Source organism: Myotis daubentonii, chromosome X (genome assembly GCF_963259705.1).
Source record: "Myotis daubentonii chromosome X, mMyoDau2.1, whole genome shotgun sequence".
Classification (NCBI taxonomy): Eukaryota; Metazoa; Chordata; class Mammalia; order Chiroptera; family Vespertilionidae; genus Myotis; species Myotis daubentonii.
Window position 1 is genome coordinate 116,160,563 of NC_081861.1, and position 25,903 is coordinate 116,186,465.

Consider the following 25,903-nt stretch of genomic DNA (forward strand, 5'->3'; position numbering starts at 1 on the left):
AACCCTATCAGCCTCCTTATCTTTTATGAAATTCTTTTCTTCCTTGGTTTATGGGATACCACTATCTACTGGTTACCTTTTTTACATTTTTGGTCATTTGTTTCATCTCAGTGTCCTTTAATATTGATATTCTCTACAGTTCTTCCTTTGTTTCTCTTCTCTGAATTATCCTCATTCCTTCACATTCAAACAGAATTTATTTTCTAATGACTTCCAGATGTGTACCTTTAGCTCATGTGTGTCCCTTAAAGCCCAAACCAGTATATCTAATTGCCTAATATACACCTTTAATTGAATGTTTGCCTGAAAACTTAAACCTCCTTTAATCTTTTTCTTTCCTTTCCCATTTCCAACAGCCTAATCCAGGAACCTAAAAGCTAACTGGGTCATCTGAATTTTTCTCTATCATTTACAAGCCCTTTAACAAGTTCAATTAATCTTACTCCCTTACCAGCCCTGAAACTAATTCTCTGTATTCCCATCACCACAGCCCTGATTAAAGTTTATATGGTGGCTCACCTCTGTTTAAGATGATAAACCATAGCTGGTCTTCCCTGCCACTAATGTTTTATTTTTTTAGAAGTTTTCAGATTGCTTCTGCCAAAACGAATTTAGTGAAACATAAATATTACCTGTTATGCCTCTGTTTATATGCATTTGAGAAAGAAAAAAAGGACGCCACTGATACACATGATCTGGCTTGGCACTTCAGTTAGGCCTTGGAGTTGCTACATGCTATGCTAGAGCTTGCAGCAAGTCTCAATACAGACAAAAATAATAATATTGTCTAAACCATCCAAAACAACCAAATGTCCCCATCCACGCTAATATGGCAGATTGTGCTTCTTTACTAATTGTAGCTTTATCCTGTCTGCATTATCCATGTCATCTAGATAATTATTTTCAAGATACCCAATCATAGAATTACCCCTACTTCCGTACAATATCCAATTAAAAGCAAAGTCCTGCTTCCTTTACCACCCCCTAACCTTACAGAAACTCAATACCTATAAACTCTTTTTAACATCCTCTTAGAGACATATCCCCATAGTTTCCTATTTCATGCAACAAATTAAATCAAGCTAACTTTATTAATCTGCAGGCCTGTTTCTGGTGGCCATTGGAAGGCACTTACAAAGTCATTTTCTCATGTTGCTTTCATAAAGACTACCATGATCAAAATCCTGTTTACTTATCCAAACTGATTTCTGGCCATTGTTACACTGATTATATTTAATCAATGTAATTAGATCCAGTCACCAATTTCTAGAAATTATAGAAATTGGAGACTGGATCTTAATTTCTTTCTCCTGTTTTTTTGTTTTGTTTTGTTTTTTTGTTTGTTTGTTTGTTTATCTTAGTTTGGTTGTTTTAGTATTCCAATACCTAACATAGCTCCTGGTACTTAGCACCACTGATGTTTGACTATATGAATAAGTGATTATTTTTCAATTCTGCAGGCTAATTTTAAGTCAAGGTCTGTTACTGATATGAAGGATTTAACAACTTCTAAATAAACATTTGAGTGAATAAATTACTTTTTCTGTCAAAGGGCAAAACTTCATTATAGAATGTTAAATGAATAGAAAATTAATTGCTACTAAAGTCAGAGTAGGACTCTGAGGAATCTGGAACTTACTTTCATATTAATTAGAGAAGATGTCATGAAAGGAAGAGGCTTTTAAGAGATGCCGATGAAGGAGGAAGAGAGGTCATAGTGTTTTTAACCAACTTATTTAAGAATTAGTAAATATCTCTTTCTGTATATTTTGCTCAAAGGTTATTTTAATTGTTTATTTTCTCTTTACATTATTATACAACTCAATTGCCATTTATTTTGCACTTAAAGTTATACAATTTAGAATTCATAATTTTTAATGATCTGTAAGAATTTTCATCAGTTCATAATGCATTTAAAAATTAACAGTACATTGGTGGTCGCAGAGGAGGAAAAGTAATAGTGAAGCTGGCCTCACAGTGCCTACAGCCTGTGGGCTAGTTTCAAACAGGGTTAAAAAAATAAATAAAAAATAAAAAAATAAAAATTAATAAAATTAACAGTACAATACTTATGGAATGGTTCACTGAAGCCTTTTTTAGCTGCTATATTCTTTACTTGAAATTATGTGCACTACATACTTCAGAATCTCAGCAGTAGGTTTTAAACATATGATCATATATTGAATCTATATTGAGTAAAGTATTAATATTCTCCATGTTAATAAAAATAAGTTCAAAAATATGTTCCATTATAAAATATTAGAGGCCCAGTGCACAAAATTTGTGGACGTGGAGAAGGGTCCCCTCAGCCCAGCCTGCACCCTCTCTAATCCGGGACTCCAAGGATCGTGCCTAAACGGGCAGTCGGACATCCCTCTCACAATCCTGGACCACTGGCTCCTAATCTCTCACCTGCCTGCCTGCCTGGTCGCCCCTAACTGCCCCGCCCCCGCCAGCCTGATCGCCCCTAACTGCCCCTGCTGCTGGCCATGTCGCCCCCAACTGCTCCCTCCCTGCCGGCCTGGTTGCCCCCCAACTGCCCCCCCCGGCCTAGTCACCCCTCACTGCCCCCCTGCCAGCCTAATTGCCCCCAACTGCCCTCCCCTGCTCGCCTGATCTTGCCCCCAACTGACCTCCCTGCCAGCTTGATTGCCCACAACTGCCCTCCCCTGCTGGCCTGGTTGCCAACTGCCCTCCCCTGCAGGCCTGTTCACCCCCAACTGCCCTCCCCTGCCGGCCATCTTGTGGTGACATCTTGTGGTGGCCATCATGTGGTGACCATCTTGTGACAATGTCACGTGATACCACCTAGGCTTTTGTTATATAGGATAATAAATGTTGTAAGTACTATGTTGTTTTTCCACATTCTTTTTCATTTCTCTTCCTCCACCAAAATAAGGTTTCATTAAGGTTGGCTTAATGAATTTTACATGATACTATTTGTTTACCATTTGGGTAATTGTTTATTACTGCTATCAGGGCATCATAAAAGTCCTGTTTGATGTGCCTAACTCCTAAACTAACCTGCAGTTTCTAAAAGACTGTTATTTAATCCAGCTTTACTTTACTGAGCTTACAGGACCCAACCCCATGAGCTGGTTCTGAGGTTATTATATGTATGTACAGCTGCCAAGTCTTGTCATATATCACAACTTCACAGAGCATTTTTACTGTTGGTGGGGTGGGAAAGAATATAATAGTGTATATGGAGGCATTATGCTACAATAGATCTCACCTTATTATGCATCTACTATGTACCAGGCACTGTTCTAGGCACTGGAGATAGTGTGAAGAAAGAAATACACAAGGATCCTGGACCTTATGCAGTTTATATTCCAGTGGGAAAGATAAATATTAATCAAGATTAATATATAAAACATATATAATATTATTGATAAATGCCAAAGACAAAAATAAAGGAGGAATGAAGGCTAGAAAGTGTGTATATAGAGTGGATATGGAAGGCCTAACTGATAAAGTGACATTTAAATAAAGATCTAAAGGCAGTGAAGGATTAATTATCTAAATATGGGAGGTAGGAGCATTCAGCCAGAGGGAAGCATAAATGCATAGTCCTGAGGAAGGAGCATGCCTGGCATGTTGAAGAACAACAGAGTGTGGCTGGAGCTGAGTAATCGAGGTGCTCAGTAGCAGGAGAAGATGTCAGAGAGGTTATGGAAGTTAAGTCCAGGCAGCGCTATGGTTACAACTTGGAATATTACTCAGAGTAAGAAGGGAGGTTATTGGAGAGTTGAGCTGGCCACTATTGTATCTAACTTCTTCTGTCTGCTGTGTTGAGCAAAGGTAAAAGTAGAAACACCATTTAGTGGGTTACTTTGAAACATCTAGACCCCTGAGAGATGAGGAAGTCTTTTGACTTGTGTGGTAGTAGTGAGCACAGTAATCATCACTTGCTGGATGTGTTTTGAGGTTTGAACCAATGGGCTTTTCTGATGGATTGAATGTGGTGTTGGTGAGAAAGAGGAGAGTGAGGAAGGATTCTAGGTTTTTGACCTGAACAAACGTAAATACATATCGATCTCTCTGACACTAAATGTAGAGGTCAGAGATAGAAGGAGGAACCAGCATAGCAGATGGAATAAAGACAGTTTTTGAGATAGGAGGAAAACTCTTTGCACTTCTAGTCTAGGAAGCCAAATTAAGAAATATTTCTAAGAAGTACCCTCTGAGTCAAAGTATGTTAAGTAAGCTGAGGCCTGAGAATCAGCCATTTAATGGAGTAGCATGGAGGCTAATGTGACATTAATAACAGTGGTTTTGATGGACCTGAGTAAGGGAATAGGTGTGAGGGGTCCTCTTTTCTCTTTTGTAATGGGGCCAGTTTTTTCTTTGCAAGACACACCTGTGGAAGGCCAATTTTTCTCCTTGGTGGCACAGAATTCTTTGGAGTAAGGGTTTTGCTATCCCTTTTCCAGAACCATATTTCTCTCCAGAATTAGCTTTTGATGATCAAGTTGTATAATTTTTATTTTACTTTTTCTGTAATTTTAGCAGATACTTCTTTGAGAAAATGAGAGAAGATAGAAGCATTAGGAACTATAAATCTAATCTTTTTTGGGGGGGTTGGTGTTAATCCTTACTTGAGATTTGTTTCCATTGATTTTTTAGAGAGAGACTGGAAGGGAGGAGAGAGGGGAGGGGTGAGAGAGAAAGAGAGGGAGAAAGTGAGGGAGGGGAGAGAGAGAGAGAGAGAGAGAGAGAGAGAGAGAGAGAGAAAGGGCAAGAGAGAGAGAGACATGGATGTGACAGAGGGTAGAAGACAGAGGCACATTGATTGGTTGCCTCCAGCATGCACCCTGCTCAAACCTGAAACCCAGGTACATGCCCTAGACCAGCCATGGGCAAACTACGGCCCGCGGGCCAGATCCAGCCTGTTTGAAATGAATAAAACTATTGAAAAAAAAAGACCGTACGCTTTTATGTAATGATGTTTACTTTTAATTTATATTAGTTCACACAAACACTCCATCCATGCTTTTGTTCCAGCCCTCTGGTCCAGTTTAAGAACCCATTGTGGCCCTCGAGTCAAAAAGTTTGCCCACCCCTGCCCTAGGCAGAGAATGGAAGCTGTGACCCTTGGGTGCATGGGCCAGTGATCCAATCACTGAGCCACACTGGCTAGGGCTAAATCTAACCTATTTTAAAACAGGAGTTCATGTATTTCATTTGAGAATAAATGCATGTATGTCCAGATCGAGGGAAAAAAGGGAGTTTCAGTGATATTTTTAAATCAACTTCTTCAACACTTTATATGTGGAAACTTCTCACACATTTCTGTGAGAAAGGTGTTCCAATTAACCTGGTACCAGTTTTTCCTAACCTTGTTTTGAAGATTATTGAGATTGCCTTTCGTAGAATGACCACAAGCGCTAGTTTGTCTGGGACATTCTCCATTTATGTCACTCTGTTTGTCACAACTCAGTTATTTCTAGCTTCCCATTTGCTATAAAAATTGTCCCAATTTGTGGAATAAATTATATGAAGAGCCTACTCTAATCCCCTCAGAATTCCTGGAGAGCAGGTATCTTTATTATTATTTTACATAGAATATATTAAGGCTCAGAAAGGCAGAATCACGTTCTGAATGCCAAACAGGTGGTAAGCAGTGAAGACAGAATTCAAACCAACTGAGAACAGCGTGACCCCAACACTTTTCTTTTCATTACCTTCCTGAATGTTTCCTTGCTTTCCTACATTTTCTCATTTGAAATCGACCATCTATAGCTGTGTCTGAAATGAAATGTTTTTTTGGACTCTTCACTGTCTTTAAAGTGATGTTACTCAACAGAACTCAGCTATCAAACATTGGCAACTATGTGGAGGGCAGTAACTGCTTCTTCCCTGGGCCTATTCTCTATTTATGCACCAGTTACTCAGTTTGCATATAATATACATCTGGCAATGGGGGATAGTAACTTAGCTGTACACAGAGATGTCAGTCAGCTTACTGTCAGTATCCATTCTAAGTGACCAAGCATTCCTTCTGATCTGATGCCCGTGATGCATTAATGATTATATATTTTTAATATTATCCCTGACTACATTCAAACTATCATGTCACCTTTGCTGTGAGTTGTAGTCAGATATGTTCAAATATGTTTGATTAATTTCCATTGAAATACTACTAGAAGCAGCAGAGTATGTTTGAAAGAGAGTTATACATAGATGATCAGGTTCTGATATTGTATCCAAAACTTGCTACTTCTTTTTTCTTTATTGATTGATTAAGGTATTATATATGTGTCCTTATTGCCCCACTGCCCCCCACACCCCCACTCACATTCATGCGTTCACCCCCCTGGTGTCTGCATCCATTGGTTATACTTATATGCATGCATACAAGTCCTTTGGTTGATCTCTCCCCCCTACCCCAACTCTCTCCTACTTTCCCTCTGAGGTTTGAGCATCTGATCAATGCTTCTCTGTCTTTAGATCTATTTTTGTTCATCGGTTTATGTTACTCATTATAATCCACAAATGAGTGAGATCATGTGATATTTATCTTTTTCTGACTGGCTTATTTTGCTTAGCATAATGCTCTCCAGCTCCATCCATGCTGTTGCAAATGGTAGGAGTCCCTTCCTTTTTACAGCAGCGTTTTCCGTTGTGTAGACGTACCGTTTTTTAATTACACTCATCTACTGATGGGCACATAGGCTATACTTCTAAGATCTTGGATACATGACATCTTATTGATGCTCAATTTTCTCTTGTATGAAATAGGGCAACATGATGTCGATTCCTTCTATCTGACAGAATTATTGTGACATACATATGGAAACTATACATAAACTGTAATTTGGTAGATAGTATAAAAGGAAGCCCACTTTTATCTTGGTTATGTAACTTTTTTCAAATATCCACAAACTTCTGTTATCTCACTTTCTTCTTCATATATTATTGTTTTGTTGTGGTGGTAGTTATTGTTATTATTTACAGTAGAACTACTGGAATAATGTGGTTAACCAAACATGATATTTGAGCTCAAATATTACCCTGATATATTCAATTATAAATTTGTCCCTCTGTTAGTAGTATAGGTTGATTATTCCATTAGATGCTTAGAATAAAGAAATTATGATCATGACATTTAGAAGGTCATTAATAATTTCTTTTCATCATTTAAGAAGACAACATCATTTTCTGATTCTACTCTTTATATAATTTCATGTGGAAAAAACTCAGTGTAGATAAAATAGAAGCCACTCTGATAGGAAAGAATAAGTCTAAAATTGCTTACTTAAAAGAACAGCAGTTTTTGCCATTGTTCTTATTGTTTAGCTGTAGTGTATTCTTTTCTTTTTTCTCTTTTATTTATTTACTTATTTTTCATGATATAGTTCAAGCTTGGGACATCCAAATAGTGCTGTAACTCTTTATAGTTGTGAATATTATGTTTAGTTGGAATGTGCTTTTTTTTCTAAAGGACTCCAAGTCCTGTAGAAACAGAATTAACCTTTAATGGATAAAAAAATTAAAGTGTTGGAAAACACATGAGCCACTAAGCTGCTAAGGACAGGGGATTTTGAAGACAAAAGCTGAGAGTTGAGAAAATGTGAATTTTGTAGCTTCACCTAGGTTCTTACCTTTAATAAGTTGTTGTGGCTACTTCCTTCTCATTGATGTGTTAGTTCAACTATCAAGTTAGAACCTTCCAAGGTATCCACATGCTTATGTAAACAATTCAATAATTTCTGTGTGAAAATGACTTTCAAGATAAGCCAGAAGTTTCACCTGCTAATTGGTATGGGATGCAGGGTACATAAAATCCCCAAACACCACAATGTGTGTGCTTTGAAATTTTCAAGTAGAATACAAGTGAATCGGAGTTCTCATTTGCTGCCCTTGACAGCATAGTGTAAAATGTATATTTTCCATCTAATCTAAAAGTACTTTTAAAAAGACTGTCATTTTATAGTGTTTTATTTCACTGGTCATTTATTCTGCTGATTTTTAAGTAGTTTATTTATTGTATATTACATTTTTTCCTGATTAGATGTATAATATTATCTCTTGGCTCTTTTAGCTTTTTGCAATCTTGACTTTGAATCCAATAATCCTAGTTCAAAAAATTCTTTTAAAATTAGTTTTAAAAACCTATATTTAATTGTGTATATTCCTTAAAATGGAGAATCTTTTGAAATATTGAAAATATTTGCTGTTTCCCTGAAAGTATTCCTGATGTTTCCATATTATATATAATGACTATTTATCTTTAACTGTTTTCTTTCATATGGAGGACACTAGATGTGCACTGTAAAATTGACACTTGACACATATGGCTTTTAAAATTTAAAAAAAAATTAAATTTACAATTAATTTCATCACTCACACTTGCCATGTTGCGTGTGCTCAACATCCACATGTGGTTAGTGGCTACTGTATTGGACAGTGTATATATGGAATATTTTCATCATTGCAGGAAGTTCTACTGAGCAACCCTGTAGCGTATGCATGTATCTGTTATATGTTCTCCCTCCTATATGTAGTCCAATATTATACCTTGGAATATTTGTTTAAATGCCTATCAATCTAAATAAAGTTTTGAAGAAGTATGATGTAGAATAGACTCTTGCCACAAACTCAAGTGAAATCTTTGGATAATATTATTAATCATTGAGGTATTGCTTTTACTACATGTTAAATATATTATAGCTTGCTTTTTCTGCGGGTAGTTATGTTTTAGAACATATATGTTGTTATAGCCATATCTTTTTAGTGACTATAGTAAGGTAGCTGAATCATGGTTTAAAATTGAAGTCTATGTAGAGACATTATTAAACTCAACAGTATTGAATGCTAATTTTGGTTAATTGTAATGTGTTTTTGTAGTTCAAAAGTTAACTCTGGGAGATATGAACAAATAAATTTAGAAACCTTTTTGAAGCTGAAACTATTTTTCCTATAAGTGGGAGTACTTGACATGTTTAGAGGGAAAAATTAAACAGCAGTTTTGTATTTAGATAAATGTGGTTTTCCTAAATTAGCCATGCTACTTTACTTTTCACGCTTGTTATACACACTGGATTTTCTATTTGATTTTTATTACAGAATATATACTTTTGTTATGAGGAATAATTTCAGTGGTGTATATTTTTAAAAAGAGAAATCCCATTTTAATTATCTGACACTTTATCTTTTCAGTGTTATAATTTGCCTTCGTTGGTTCTTCTCCCCCTTTTTTGCAGCCTTTCATAACAATGCCTCAGAAACTATTATGTAAACAAGTTATGAGTAGACAGCTTATTAAAAATAGTAGTCATTCAGTGTGAAAATGGCATGTGCTTTCATTGCCATATCGATGCTTCTGGTGCCAAGAAACTTGAGAACAAATCTTTAGATTCGCATGATAAGCTGACAGAGTGAAATATCTTAAGGCTTGAAAGGGCAAGTAGAAGTTATAATTAGTGTGTAAGCTACGCAATCCTTGTACTGAAATCTTCACCTTTGCTGTCATGCTGCAGGCCATAGAACGAGAAAAAGCTGAGAAGTTCAGAAAACTACAAGATGCCAGCAGATCAGCTCAGGCCCTGGTGGAACAGATGGTGAATGGTAATTACATGGAGTTGATTTAGATAATCTTCTTAGGGATTTGATAAACATATAGGTTCATATTTATCAGCTGAATTATACCAGACAAGCACTCCCTGAATGCACATTTGAACTAAAGTGAGCTTTTTAAAGAAATTTATCTTTATTGTTGAAAGTATTACAGATGTCCCCATGATTTTCCCCCGTTGACCACCCCCCATACCCACCCCACACCCCTACCTCCAAGCCTTCACCACATTATTGTCTGTGTTCATGGGTTATGCATATATACATATAAATTCTTGGGTTAATCTCTCCCCACTTCCCCATTCCTGCCTTCCCTCTAAAATTCCTCAGGCTAAAGTAAGCTTTTGAGCTTTTTGTTATTTTTCTTAATATTAAGGAAATTATTAGAGGAAATTCAACTTTCAGTCCAATGAAAGACAATGGGATACGGTAGAATATTTTATAAATCTGTTACAAAGAAATTAATGTTAATGCGAATCCTGCTGGCATTTGTCAAATAATTTAAGAACAGAAGGTTTACAGAAAGAATGGAAAATATGTGTAATCACATAATATGTGCAAAGTGATTGTAACCTGATTTTAAATCATTCTAGCAATATGTTTTTCCATACTGACTTACATTATGTGGAACACTTCATCAGCATATTTGTTTGCTAATAATATATTTGACATTTGTTATGTTGCTTTTCCTTTTTATTTCAGTCATTTTAAAAATGTCTCCTAAGAGGAATTTTTTTTTCAGTTTTACCTTTTTTCAAGTGAGGTGAAACTTTGTTTTTCTTTTTAAGAATGGGATAAAATTAATCTGCTAACAGTATTCCAAAAGCTGCCCACACAAACATGTTATTGACATCAATTGTGAACAGATTTCTTTCAAATTGTCCTAATACTAGGTTCATTTCCAGGTATAAGTAATTTATGAAAATCAGGGATAATACTATTTCCAAATAATTTTTTTTCAGTAATCAAAGGATATGTTTACAAAACTATCATAACCACATGCAACAAGTGTTTTTGTCATGCATATCAGCATTTTCCAGAACCTGCCTACATTCTAGGGCAAGAATTCTGTGTATGAATTATTTTTTGCCTTAATTGCCGTGTTGGCATTAAAAAGTTCAGTGATCTGCCTAGGAAATCAATTCATTTTCTTTGCCTAATTAGTCCCAAGACTATATTTGGTAAAAAACAAAAACAAGCAAAATGACAGTTGAGGATTGGGTTAGAAGGTAATGCAAAGTATTAAAAGGTTGTCATTTAGGTGCATGTTGCTGAGTGGTTTAACTGATAAGTTTGACAGCAGCAAATTCATGTTAAATAAATTATATGGTCTGAGGTTTCTCTAAACCAGGCTTCCCCACAGTTAGCTTAGTAAAGCTCTCAAATTTACCAGCCCAGTGCCGGGGTCCAACCCCAGCAGGTCCAGGGGTTCCCAAAGGCGTAGACGGAGTCGGCGAAGAAGGAAGGACACGGAGACAGTGTTCAGTTGATCAGCAGCCTAGCCAGGATCTCCAGCCAGGATCTCCAGCCAAGTTCTGGTCTGGATCTCCAGAGAGGTTCTGCTTAGGATCTCCAGCAAAGTTCTGGTTAGGATCTCCAGCCAGGTTCTGTGGCCATGTTCCCTCGCTAGGTTCTCCAGCCAGGTTCTGTCCAGGTTCTCCAGGCAGGTTCAGTCACCAGGTTCTAGTCAGGTTCTCTTGCCAATTTCTGTAGTCAGGTTCAGTCCAGGATCTTTTGCCATGTTCTCTTGCTAAGTTCTGTCTCTAGGTTCTAAGGCCAGTTTCTGTCCAGGATCTTTTGCCATGTTCTCTCCAGCGAAGTTCTTCTGTCTCTAGAGAACGTTCTGTGTAGGTTCTGTGTTCTAAGTTCTGTCCTGTTACATCTGTATTTATACCAGTTGATTCCAATCCTATCAATCTCTATTCCAAAGGTTAGGGCGTTTCTTATCTCCATTCTAGGGAGTAAAGATTATGTAGCTTAAGCATGATTGTTCATAGTTAAAGTGATTAATTACCTGCCTGGCACTTAGTTAAGAGGTTTTATTCCCTCCCTAACTTCAGGGGAAAATCCCTACCTGGGGAAACAACCTTTCTCAGAGACCTTGGTTAAAACACATAGTGCCAAGAAGGTGAGCAAACATATTAAGAACAGTATGCCATATATGCCAGGTCCCTTGAAACAGCAAGCATGGACCGGCTCCCGGCAGCCCAGAATTTCCTTTCTCAAGTTTGGGCTATGGATTTATAATAAAACTCATAACCATAATAGATACTTATATTCTTGTCCTTTTATTAAGAAACATATATTTCTTTTAACCACATTGCATATACTTTTTTTAATTAAGATAAAGGAAATCAATATTGTACAATGTTATAATATTATGCATCTAATACAAATATATGTACCTTTTATGTATGTTTTAATGTGATAACATTTAACATATATTTATATTATAAAATATGTATGAAGAATACTTGCATAAGTGTACCTATTATATTCTTTAAAAAGTATTTTATAAACTATATTTTATATGTGTAAGTATATACATAGAAAACTAAATTTTCTACTGTAAGATTAGAGTACCTTTCTAAAATATCTACAATAATTTTGGAACTCTTGACCCCAAATGGTACATCAGACATAATTCCAGATAACTTTTGACCATTTCTAAACATTTACTGAAAGAATGAATTTTTAGCACCACTTAACAAATGTAGAAAACAAAATCTTTAGTTCCAAGGACAATTTCTTGAAAGAATTTAAGAAAGGTGCTGAGAAACAGGTGGTAGGATCTTAAGATAATTTAAAGTGCAGAGGTTACCATGATGCCAATGTAAAAGTAACTTTCATTTGATGTCGCAAGGTTTTGTTAAAAATCAGTTGTATATCTTGAAAACACTACTTCTAATAACACATGTTTAGTTTTGCACAATCACATAAAAGTTATGATCAATTTGAGGACAATTTTCTCTTTGCTGCACCTTATCAAATACAAAGAGTTATGTGTAGAATATTAAAATACAGTTAATATTCAATATGTGCACATTTTAAACTATTTTGTGAATTTTACGGTAGATTGATTTATATTGGAAAAAATATGCAGAGGTTCAGTAAGATATTTTTATTAATTTACTTGGAACTTTCTAAAAAGGAGGGTGCATAAATAATTTGCATACTTCAACCCTATACATGAACAATTTTTTTAAGGATGTCCCAGTTCTTTTAGAAGAGTGTAAGTAATCATAAAGATCTAAAGAGAGGCTATAATGCTGCTAACAGAGAGAGTGTTAAACTAAAACAATAGTTCCAGGGTTTTGACCGAGAATTTTGGTATAATTTTAAACTGATTTATCTATTTCTTAACTACATTTTCTGAACTAACATTAATTTGCTGTTCCTATGTCAACATTAATTGATTTGATAAGTATGGGGAGCAGCTTGACAGAATATTGGATGGTAAAGAGAACCTCTTCATATTAGAGAAACTTTTCACGGATATAATCTTTATGAACCTTATTGTCACATTATCAGATTGGCATACTAGTAATAGCTTTATTCTAAAGAAATTTTTCACTTCCTAGAACATTAATAAGAGTGTGAGACTAGATTGGGTACTATTAATCTAATTATGTTTCCTGTAGCTGTGTTATACTGAGAAGGGAAATTTCCAATATTTTTAAATTTTCATTTTTTAAAAAAGGATACATATTCCCTTCTTTAAGGTTGACTTTTATATTTATTTAAACACAAAATTGTGTAAAATAATTACTCAAATGTATTCTGAATTATTTTTATAAAATAATATCTCCTATCAGTTCAGGTATAACAACAACAACAAAAACTGGTTTAGATATTTTTTTTCCTTTATTAATATTGAAGTTACCAAAATATAATTCTACCAAAACATTTATTTTAGTCTGGCTGGTGTGGCTCAATGGTTGAGCTTCAACCTATAAACAAGGAGGTCATGGTCAGGGCATATGCCGGGGGTGCAGGCTTGATCTTTAGTGTGGGGCATGCAGGAGATGACCAATCAATGATTCTCTATCATCATTGATGTTTCTATCTCTCTCCCTCTCTCTCTGAAATCAAGAAAAACATATTTAAAAACATTCATTTTAAAACATATGCAAGCATAACTCAATTTCCCCTTCTTTTAAGCTGTAAAGTGGTTTCACTACAATTTCCAGAGGTACTATAATTATTTAATAGGGTTAGTGATGTTTTCTACATTAAATTGCACTTCACTTTCAATTTTTAATTGTAGTTTTCTATATGTTAAATAAGAGTATGAAGATATTTAAATACCATTGGCAATTATTAGTAAAAGAACATCTCAAAACCATCATCACCTGAGTGTTAGATTCTAGTGTTTAAGGTGATACCTAATAGTAAGTCTGCTAAGGCTCATAATTAAATAGCACAGACTGATAACACACAGTCAAGAGCTACTCCGATATATAATATGAACTACTTAACTGTGTTTTTCATATTTTTGTTTATAGATCATTGAATACTTTACAGGAATGATGTCATTTGAGTTTGGATAACAAAATTTTGTCAGATGGGCAAGGGCAGTGATTACAGTCAGTTTGGCTCACCTCAAAGCTAAAAACTCATTATCTTTTTTTCACGTTATTGTAAAGGATTTTAAGTGACAATTATATATTTTAATCAGAAGAGATTTTGCAATTGGTCTGTATATCAACAGGGCATGGAAATAATACTATTTGCAGTCTTTCACCCCCTCCATTGTGAATGAGTAGTTTCCGACAGTTGCATCCATTTCCTCTTCTCTTACTCTTTCCTCAGCTCCGGGCAATTTCGTTCATATCTTCTGTTTCTCCATGGGACACATGCAATAATGGCCTACATGGAGTTCACACTCTATAAATGTTAACTGACAGACACATTTATCTCCAAAGGAAGAGATTCTGTGCTCGTGTAGAGGGAGGACATTTTAGTAGTCATTGTTAAAGAAAATTAGTCATAAAAATAAATGTGTTGGAATCTTACTTTTCTCTTATAATTCAATAATGTTTAGAAATAGATAAACTGTAAAAAGTGATAGATTAACAAATATATGCTATATTTACTGAGGGTGTGAATTTTTCATAAACCTACTAATTTTTCATTATTGTATTATTTTAAAAAATTATTATTGAAAGTATTACATAAGTTCCCCTTTTTCCCCCATTGACCTCTTCTAGTCCATCCCCTGCCCCATCCCAAACTTACTAATTTTTAAAAGCTATTATTTAGAAATATATGAGGTAGCAGTTGTATAAAAGTTACTGTGGTCAAAGAAACCTCTGGAATTTAGTCCCTAATACTCAGATCTTATTTTCATGGACTCTGAATAAATTTCTATTACATTTCGGCTGTTATATTGAATTGCAAATGAACTTGTAATGACCCTCACTTAATATGCAATTAAAATCGGTGATTATTTATTAGCAACTTTATGTTAAGTTTTTATTCCAAATATTCTTCTAATTCAAGAGCTCTGAAAACAAAGGTTTGCATTATTTTACCCTGGCTACATGGCTAATGATGAATATACTTGATGAGGAATACTTCACTTTAAGTGGCAGTTCTGAAGTACTTGCATGGAAGGTGGTGCACAATTAAAATTATTCTAACAGTCTGTTATGCACTGTACACAAGTAATAAAATTAATGGGTGCACTTCAAGTAATGATCCATTTCCTCTGAGTGCAATATATTTATTCATAGACTATTTCAGGGGTTGTTTAGAATATGAGATGTGAATGGATTATGATCCATTATCCCTGAGATTTTAATGTGCTGCTACAAAATGGTTTCCATAAGTATTGTTCATAATGCCTGGTGAGTTAGTGTTTGTATTCCTAAGTAGCTAACAAAAATTTAGAAAAACAGATGCTCAAATAATTGATACTTAAACCTTTGTAGATATTTACACTTACAAATTGTCATAGAGCTTTAAATTTTCAGTTGAGTTAAGGAGCATAATTCTATGAAATACATGCAAAACAATTATATGTAATAGTAAAATAATTTGTCTGTGAGCATTTGAAACACTTAATACCCTCATTTATTCTACAAAAGTTTTAAGAGACTTTTGCATAATATCACCAGTAGCACTGGATAATAGACGGCCATTTTATTTATGAAGCTGAAGTAATGGCACTTTAAAATTTAGTTAAAGACATACTTATTAAGTAATGTGGCATGTGAGAGTGCTTTTTTTCTCTCCTCCAAGTTTTTTAAAGCAAACTTGAAGCAGGAGAAACTGCCTGTGTGTTTGTGTTTGGCTTTTAGCATCTGTGAATATTGCTCCCCTAATGTTTTTATTTATATGAAGTAAGCTATTGATTTGGTGTTGGATGAGTTGACAAGTACACTGTATTTATTCTGTACCTACTCTAAGCTGAGAACTCTATCAGATAGTGCCAGGTGAGACATTTTCATTAGAAGGATTTATAGCTTAGGAAAATTTATACTCGAGTTACACAGGAAGCAGATTAACACATGAATTAACACAAATCCTTCATAATAAGATGTCTGATTCTCTGGGATCCACATCATATCTGTGCCAGTGCCATCTAGAAATTTCTGGTTTTGATTTATGGCATAAATGTCCTTTATACTTTTATTTCAAATTGTTATGGATGTGTGACCAAATATCCCAAGATTCCCTAGTAATCTTATGAATTTGTCACTTATTAATAAATTCCTTTTAAAATTTATACATAAACTTTTATATCCCAATAGAGGCCCAGTGCATGACATTTGTGCATGGAGGGGGGGTGTCCCTCAGCCCTACCTGCACCCTCTCACAGTCTGGGGCCCCTCAGGGGATGTCCCCTGGGAGAGCAGGCCTAACCCAGGAGTCATACATCCCCGGAGCGGTCCTTACCACTGCTGCCGCGGAGGCAGGAGAGGCTCCCACCACTACCACTGTGCTCACCAGCCATGAACCTGGCTTCTGGTTGAGCAGTGCTCCCCCTGTGGGAGTGCACTGCATTGAGCGCCTGCCCCCGGTGGTCAGTGCATGTCATAGCTACTGGTGGTTCTGCAGTTTGGTCGATTTTCATATTAGGGTTTTATTACCAGTATATAGGCTATTAGTGCCATTCTATATAAAAGTAGCTCTAACTTAAAAAGTACTAAGCATTACTTTTTATAAATGACCATTTTCAGCCTTTAAAAGACCTTTCCCCCATTTCAGCATGTGAAAGATCTAGTCTCTTGTTTCCTACATGTTCTTTTTCAGTTCTTTATATTATCATTGACTAATATTTACTGTTTGCCTGGTATATGCCAGATTTTGTGTGACTACTTCACACATATTCATTTCATGGATGAGAAAAATGAGACCCAATGAGATTAAATAACTGAACCCAGTTTACCCATCTGGTAAAGAGGGTAACATTTGAACTCAGATCTCCCTAATACCAGAGCCCTTATTGTGAATTTCTATACCCTTCTGCCTGCCTTCATCATTTATCTTAATATGGAAATCCTTCTTTTATCTATTATTGTATTTCAATTGCCTTTAGTCAATTATAAAAATCAAGCTAATAAGTAGAGAGTATTGTATATTTCATAGTGGATTTGTATAAATTCACTTTTCTCATTTATTTTAATTCCTCTCACAGTGATGCTTAGGATCTGGACATTTTTTGGGGGATCACAACATATTGAGCTGGTCATTTGGGGTAATAATCAACAAAGACTCATTACATTTTATTCCTGGATCTTAATAGATACCACAGAAGCTATTGGTACTTCATTGTAGTTTCCTTGTTTTCAGTTTGTCAATTCATTATAGTTCAATTTATATTTTGCTGATGAAATTAACATGTATATTATTCATACTGAAAATTAACTAATACTTTTATTTTTCCAAATGCTAGCAGTTCTTTGCATGGTTGATCTCTGTCTGGTACAGTGAGATATTTCTCTCTGCATTCCCTTATCATTTAACATATGCTGAAAATATTTCTTCTAAACATGTGGTCATTTAGATTTGTTGCATAATTTTGATTCATTATCTAACATAATTTAAAATTTCTCCCCTGTGTATTTTTAAACTATATTATTTTTCAGCCATAATGTTAGCTCTTTATTCTAATTTTTCTTCTCAAAATGAGTGCCTATGTGAGTGGAGTTTTGGAATCTTCTTTTATACTTGGTAGTAAACATGATCTTTTTATAACTACAGATACTTTGTGGCATTCCCCAGAACATACCATTTTTGGTCACTGCTCAAAACCAAATAATAACAAACAGTATATCACATAACACCTCCAGATGTTTCGGTAAAACCCAAATTTTCCTTTAACTACTAGGAGGGTATTAGAAACATATTTAGCTCCTTGTAAATCATGGGCTGCCTCTTATAGCTGTATATATGGAGACATGCATATATTATGTTTTTACACTTTATTTTTTAAATTATTTTTCTTTGAAAATATATCAGCTGAAGAAGGAGGAAAAGATCATTGCCAATAATATTTGCAAAGTTTGTTCTCTCCAGTGTCATCTTTGGTAGTTTCAAACTTTGAAATTAGTGAAATTAAGAGTTGTGTTTCAAATGAGTTGAGAGATGTGGTTTGGCAGCATAACAATTACAACAAAGTGAAAATTAGAGTATTGGAACATAGGAAAGTAAAAGAAGATAAAATAATATAGTTGTTGAACTTAATTCCATATATTTAGTCATTAGAAAGCGTGAAGCACACATACAAATTAGCAAAACCACAGGCCTTGTTTGCTAGAGATGGTCTTCAGACTTCTTAATAACTTACTTGCCTATCAACTAACTTATATTTACTCCAGGAAGTGGAGTAAATGCCTATCCCTAAAGTAGATTCTCCTAGATGACTTGCTCTTCACTAAATAACTTTATCCCTTAGGTATTTTAATCTACAGGAAAAATGTTATAGTGATTTTATGATCCCTTTTGAGATGCCTACGGCTCTGTCTAGGAATAGGAAACTTCAGCATTTCAAAAATATAAGAAAGTTACCTGTGCTACATAGGTTTAATATTTATCATTATATAATGTAATTTATTAAAGACATTACTATTAAACACATATATGTGTGTGTTTGTGTGTAAGAACATCTAAATTTTGTGAACTGACTTTAGATAATGAATATTTTAACATGTAGGATTACATAATGTTGCTTTCATAGTATGTGTAGGATAATATATACTTGGATTGGCATTAACCATATATTACCTTATCAGAAAATTTAAATAAGGTGATATATATTAAAAGACAGCATATTTCCTAACACATAGTAGGGTCCCAAAAAGCTAAGTGTGATGATGTGTTTATGTTTTCAAAATTTTGCCCTTGATAGATTTTTTTTTTCCGCTTTGGTATTGCTATAGATGATTTTCAAACTTTCAGATCAACTTCCACATATGTAAATAATATGAAAACTTTTTTTCATATTAGAAAGATTATTTTTCTTAGTGCTTGTTTTACTTCTTTGTACCCATATAGACAATCTGCTTATTTTTGGCTTTCTGTAGCAGAAACAAAATTACTAATTTTTGTGTGCTTATTTAAATATATTGATTTGAGAGAAAGAGAGAGAGGGAGAGAAAGAGAAACATTGATTTGTTGTTCCACTTATTTCTGTGTTCATAGGTTGACTCTTGTATGTGCCTTGACTGGGAATTGAACCTGCAACCTTGACGTATCAGGATGTTGCTCTAACCACCTGAGCTACCCAGCTAGGACAAAATTACTGGTTTTTAATACTCACCTTTTCCCTTAAAAAAGCCAAATAACATTTCAACTAATTTCCAAACTGATTTTAAAATAAAAATGTAAGTTAGTGTTTGAAGGAACATTTTAATAATATACGTGATATCTAACATTTATTTGGAAACATCCAAAAGGTTACTTGTCCACAATCAATCTTCCACTCCCCATGAGAACTTTGGCCATATTTGTTTTTATTTAAATATAGTCTGCTTCTCTACATCTTATGCATCCTTATTTATTATTTTATTGCATTCATATTTTTATAAGATGCAAATCTAATAATTTGCATTCAATCAGAAATCATCTTAGTAATTTCACTTATTGATCAGTAAATAAGTGATTTGTTTGAAGTCATTCATCTGATCAATACTTTATAAACTTGAGACACATTGGTCTTCAGATAATGTCTTTCAATCTGTGGTTTCAGCGGGTAACTTTTAAAAATCTTTCTTTCTAGAGGGTGTCAATGCTGACAGCATCAAAAAAGCCTCAGAACAACTGAACAGCCGGTGGAATGAGTTCTGCCAATTGTTAAGTGAGAGACTTAACTGGCTGGATTATCAGAACAACATCATCACTTTCTATAATCAGCTACAGCAATTGGAGCACATGACAACTACTGCTGACAACTGGTTGAAAACCCAACCTATCACCATCTCAGAGCCCACAGTAATTAAAAGCCAGTTAAAAATCTGTAAGGTAAGATTCTTTCCTTCTATTTGGAACATAAGAAATAGGGATTTCTTATCAATTTCCAGAAGAATAGAAAAATATTTAATAAAGTTGTCCTATTAAGGATTTAGTTAAACATAGTAAAGATAAAAGTGCAAGCAAAAAAAATCATTTCAAATGCATATATTCACTTTTATTTTCATATTTTTATCTATTTTTTTTCAATGACAGATGTGCCAGTTGGGTACTATACTCATTGGGGGGGATCACTTTGTAAACTATATAAAGAAAATCGGTTTGAATAGATGATGCATGGTTGCCTGAATCTTTTAAAAAGTGTCTTTAGAGTGGTTGCACATGACTCATTGATTCTGTCAGTTTGTAAAATGGTCAGGCAGTTTTGGAGTATTGAACCACATATATCCAATAATACATACCCCATAATTTGGAGGTTTTCTTATGACAGCACATATACTCAGAGCAAAATCCAGTCATGTACCAAAAAAGTGGCAGAGGTCCACTGCTGGTGAAAGCTCTCCTCTTGCCTTGCAGACAGCTGCCTTTTTGCCATGCCATGCGGACTTTCCTCAGTGCATGTGCATAGAAGGAGAGAGACAAGTATTTTTCTCTTGTTCGTATAAAGCCACTAATCCCATCAGATAGGACACCACACTTATGACCTCATTTAAATGTCCTCTAAAAGCACTATTACCAAATAAAATCACATGTGGGTTAGAGCATCAACTTATAAATTTGGGAGGATATAACTCGGTCCATGGCATTCTGACCCTTCCCCCCTATTCATGTTCCTCTCACCTGCTGGGAGCCCCAAAGGTCCAAATGCCAGAACTTATTCCAGCATCACCTCTAACATCTAAGGTCCAAAGTCTCATCTAAATGTCATTTAAATCAGATGCGGGTGAGACTCAAGGTATGATTCATCCTGAGAGAAAATTATTTTCCTGTGAACCTATGAAACCAGAAAACTTATGTGCTTCCATAATGCTATGGTGGGGCAGGCAGAAGATAGACATTCCCTTTCCAAAAGGAGGAAAAATAGGGAAGAAGGAATGTTTGATAGGTCCTAAGAAAGTCTAAAAACTAGCAAGGCAGATCCCATTGGATTTGGAGGCTCAATAATAATCCTCTTTGGCCTATTCCTTCCCTTCCCGTCCTGCTGGGGCGTGGTTCTACCTTCAGGACCCACTGGGGCAGCAGTCAGTTAAGTTTTGGGAAAATTGGAGTGAGCATTCATTGATCCTGATTTCATGATGTTTACCTAAAGTAGGGGAAAGCTATATATATATGTATGCCTAAGTGACCGAACAACCCAACGACTGGTCACTATGACATGCATTGACCACCATGGGCAGATGCTCAATGCAGGAGCTGCCCCTAGTAGTCAGTGTACTTCCACAGCCAACCTCCCGGGGCCATGGGGAGGGCCTGGGCGAAACGGCTCTGATGGCCGGCCTGGCTGAGGGACCCCACCAGTGCACGAATTCTTGCACTGGAACTCTAGTGCCTTAAATAAAGGTACACAGTTCTGAGAGAATGTCTAACTGGGAAAACCTGACTTAGAGCAACCAAGGGCAGCTTCCTTGAGGCCAGTACATTTAAGTAAAGGCTTTAAGGACGAGTCAAAATTAAGTAAGGATAGCTGGGCAAGATGCTTCAGGCAGAAGAAACATGGTGGGAGGGAGCAATAAGGACCAAGGAACTGAAAGAAGATCTGTAGCATTCTGACATTTCTGGGCATGGAGGGGCAGGGGTATGAGATAAAAGGTGGAGGCAAAAACGAGGAGAGAGAGCAAGGACTCATAGGGCATGTTAGGACCTTGGTCTTTATCTGAAGAGCAAATGGTGATCATTAGAAGTTGTATATTTTACATATTCTCTGGAGGTTAGGGAAGTCATCCTAAGTGAAATCATTTCTTTTTCTAAATTCAGCCATAAAGTTTCTAATGACACAAGTCTATTCCTCTTCATCACCCCTTACTTGTCCACTCTGCCCCATTGATTTCTATTAATTTGATGAATCACCTTAGGTACAATATTTAGCAAGATAAGCTCAATGTCATTTACACAACAGTTAAAATTATACTGTTTGGCTGTGATTAATGATAGATAAATTGTTCCATCCTGTTTATCAATGTGTTCTGTTATTTGGGGATTTTTTTTAAAGGTTAGAGTGCAGATTTAGCTCAAAATCTAATACTTGCCAGAACTGGTTCTTAATATGTTACTGGTTAGAGAGCCCTTCGGGAACTGGAAGAAATCCATGGATCTTTTCCTGAGGAAAAAAAAAATTCCTCAGATAAACATACAATTTTAAAGGATAAACAGACTCTGGTTTGATGCCTTACTCTGGAGGACCAAGCACACTAAGGTCCTTTTATGGAAAAATGAGTAATTTGTTAACATCTTTTGAATGTTAACTACTTAAGGTCAGAATGAGCTCTCCTATGATTTACTCTTGGAACTTTAAGGCCTTAACTGAACATTTGCGCAAATGTTTAATTTGTTTCAAAGTCCTCTTTGTTTTTTAGAACACACTTTACTGTACTGTATGCTCCTTCTATAGCCCCCTAAATGGGAAGAATGACAGTCCTCCATCTGGCCAAATGTAAATCAGTTTCTTAAATGATTCACATCAGATGTCAGTGCTGCCACGTTCAAGTGCATGTCTGTAATTCTATACCACATTTTACTTCCTATTGTATTCTTCCTTTGTGGATATGCACCTACCTTCTAGGTTTTAACTAAGAGGTTTTATGTTTGAAAGGGAGAGATAGGCTCCTCATTTATCTAAATGTCTCTCATCTTCAGCTAACAAAAGTATTTCATTGTCAGAGATCATCCTACCTGAATCCAGACACCCTATCTAATAAAAGAGAAACATGGTAATTAGCATACGACCACTACCCTTCCCATTGGCTAATCAGGGCGATATGCAAATTAATTGCCAGCCAAGATGGCAGCCTGCAGCCAGGAAGCTTGAAACTAACATGAGGCCTGCTTGCTTCGGTGACGGAGGAAACAAACGTTCCCCGCCTACCTTGCCAGCCTCTGAGCCTACAGTTTGAAACATTGTAACAAATATAGAAGCTAAACAAAACCCCAGAAACCTGCTTTGAGCCAGTCGGGATCTCAGAGCTGGAGTTATACATTGTTTCAATTATAGAACCTAAACAAACCAGATACCTGCTTTCAGCAGCGGAGGCCTAAGAGCTGGAGCCTCAGAGCTAAAGCTGGCCCAGAATTAAAAAAAAAAAAGAATAAAAGGAGCAGTTGGGAGCTTTAGCCCTCAGCCCCTCACCCAGACTGGCCAGGCACCCCAGTGGGGACCCCCACCCTGAAGGGGGTGTGACCAGCTGCAAATAGCCATCATCCCCTCAGGCTGGCCAGGTGCCCCAGTGGGGGTCCCCACCCTGATCCAGGACACCCTTGAGGGCAAACCAGCCAGCCCCACCCATGCACCAGGCCTCTATCCTATATAGTAAAAGGGTAATATGCCTCCTGGCACCGGGATCAGCATGACAGGGGGCAGCGCCCAAACCCCCTGATCGCCCTGGGGCTCTGTGTGTGACAGGGGACGGAGCCACAACCTCCCTATCCGCCCTGCTCTGTTCTTGACAGGGAAAGGCGCCCCAACCTCCTGATCAGCTCTGCTCTGTGCCTGATACAGGGGAGCTCCCCAACCCCCTGATCGGCCCTGCTCTGTGTGTGACAGGGTGTGGTGCCCCAACCCGCCCCCCACAGGCCCTGCTCTGTGAGTGATGGGGTAGAGCCATAACCTCCCCATCGGCCCTGCCCTGATTGTGACAGTGGCGGCGCCCCAACCCCCTGATCGGCCCTGCTCTGTGGGTGATAGAGGGTGGCGCCACAACACCCCCCCCCCACAGGCCCTGCTCTGTGTGTGATGGGGTAGAGCCATAACCTCCCCATCGACCCTGCCCTGAGTGTGATAGTGGCGGCGCCCCAACCCCCTGATCCGCCCTGCTCTGTGTGACGTGGTGGTGCCCCAACTCCCCTATCGGCCCTACTCTGTGAGTGACAGGGGGGAGCTCCTCAACCCCCTGATGGGCCCTGCTCTATGCATGACAGGGGGGAGCTCCCCAACCCCCTGATCGACCCTGCTCCGTGCGTGACAGTGGGGAGCTCCCCAATCCTCTGATCAACCCTGCTCTGTGCGTGACAGGGGGCAGTGCCCCAACCCCTGGATTGACACTGCTCTGTGCATGACAGGGGGTGGCGCCGCAACCTCCCCATCGACCCTGCCTTGAGTGTGACAGGGGCGGTGCCCCAACCCCCCAATCGGCCCTACCCTGAGCGTGACTGAGGGTGGCATCGCAACCTCCCGATCCTCCCTGCTCTGTGCATGACGGGGGGCGGCGCCCCAACTCCCCAATTGGCCCTGCTCTGAGCCCGACCAGGGTCTCCACCTAGGGATTGGGCCTGCCCTCTGCTACCCGGGAGCAGGCCTAAGCCAGCAGGGCGTTATGTCCCGAGGGGTCCCAGACTGCGAGAGGGCACAGGCCAGGCTGAGGGACCCCCCCTCCCCCCCAAGTGCACAAATTTTTGTGCACCGGGCCTCTAGTTCTATATAATAAAAGCCTAATATGCTAAGTGTCCAGTCATTGGGTCGTCTGTTCAACCAGTCAAAGTGTAATATGCTAATGATATGCTAAGGCCGCTTAACCACTCGCTATGATGTGCACTAACCACCAGGGGACAGACACTCTGACTGGTAAAGTTAGCTTGCTGATGAGGTCTAGCAGATTGGGACTAAGTCAGATTGGCCATACACTCCCTGTATCCTCCTGCGGCCCCTCCCTGGCTGGCCAACCTCTCAAGTAGCCTCCCTGGCACCAATCATGCACCGGTGGGGTCCCTCGGCCTGGCCTGTGTCCTCTCACAATCCAGGACCCCTCAGGGGTTGTTATAGAGCCAGTTTTGGCCTGATCCTGCAGGCCAGCTCGAGGGACCCCACTGGTGCACAAATTTGTGTACCAGGCCTCTAGTACTGTTATAAACACATACCAACATTCCTCTGAAAGTTATCTTTATACTAGAGGCCTGGTGCAGAAATCCATGCACAGGTAGGGTTCCTAGACCTGGCCGGTGATTAGGGCCAATTGGGGCTTTCCAGCTGTCAGCCAGGGCCTTCCTTCCCTGGCTGCCAGCTGGGGCCTTCCTTTGTTGCATGCCGCCCCCTGGTGATCAATGCATGTCATAGTGAGCAATTGAACTCCTGGTCTCCCAGTGGAACTCCTGAGGAGACACTTTGCATATTAGCCTTTTATACATATAGATCTTCTGAAATTGGACCGTTGACATTGCCTATTAGGTAGTCTTGCTACATTGTTTGACAAATGTAGCTTATTTGTACCTAACACAAAAGTTATTCTCTCCAAAACACTACTAATGCATCCAGAAGTAACAACTTTTCTTTTTTCACTTTTCATTTTGATATCCAGGAAGCTCAGTGTTATATTTAGTTCATAATTACTGTAATACTTTCAATTTTCCTCTCCAACTAATTGGTTTCTGATCCAGTTTTTAATTTTTAATTATCCTGTCTTTTACAATTTAAATGGTAAAAAAATCCTGAAGTGCTTTTTACTAAAGGTAGCATAGGAATTAATTATATGTAAATGACCATGGTAATAGTACTTTTAAAAAGAATTTTAAAATTTGTTTGAGTTTAATTTATATATGTATCAGATACATATGAATTACTACTTCACTGAAAACAAAAGAGTGTGAAAACATTTATATCAACAACAGCACTCTTCAAAGGAAATATAATGCAAGTCATAAATTTGAGCCATATTGTAATTTCAAATGTTCTAGAAATGACATTCAAAAAGGAAAAAGAAAC

At 37.4% G+C, this 25,903-nt stretch overlaps 1 protein-coding gene across 3 annotated transcripts in view; it reads left to right on the forward strand.

The window, feature by feature from the left end:
- The window catches only part of DMD (dystrophin), a 2,282,236-nt gene that overhangs the window by 738,032 nt on the left and 1,518,301 nt on the right, over positions 1–25,903 (forward strand). For all 3 annotated transcript variants that reach the window (XM_059679269.1, XM_059679268.1, XM_059679270.1), the window contains exons 19-20: positions 9,486–9,573; positions 19,805–20,046. In XM_059679269.1, coding sequence (XP_059535252.1) covers positions 9,486–9,573; positions 19,805–20,046 — 330 coding nt within the window. The remainder of the gene's footprint in view (positions 1–9,485; positions 9,574–19,804; positions 20,047–25,903) is intronic.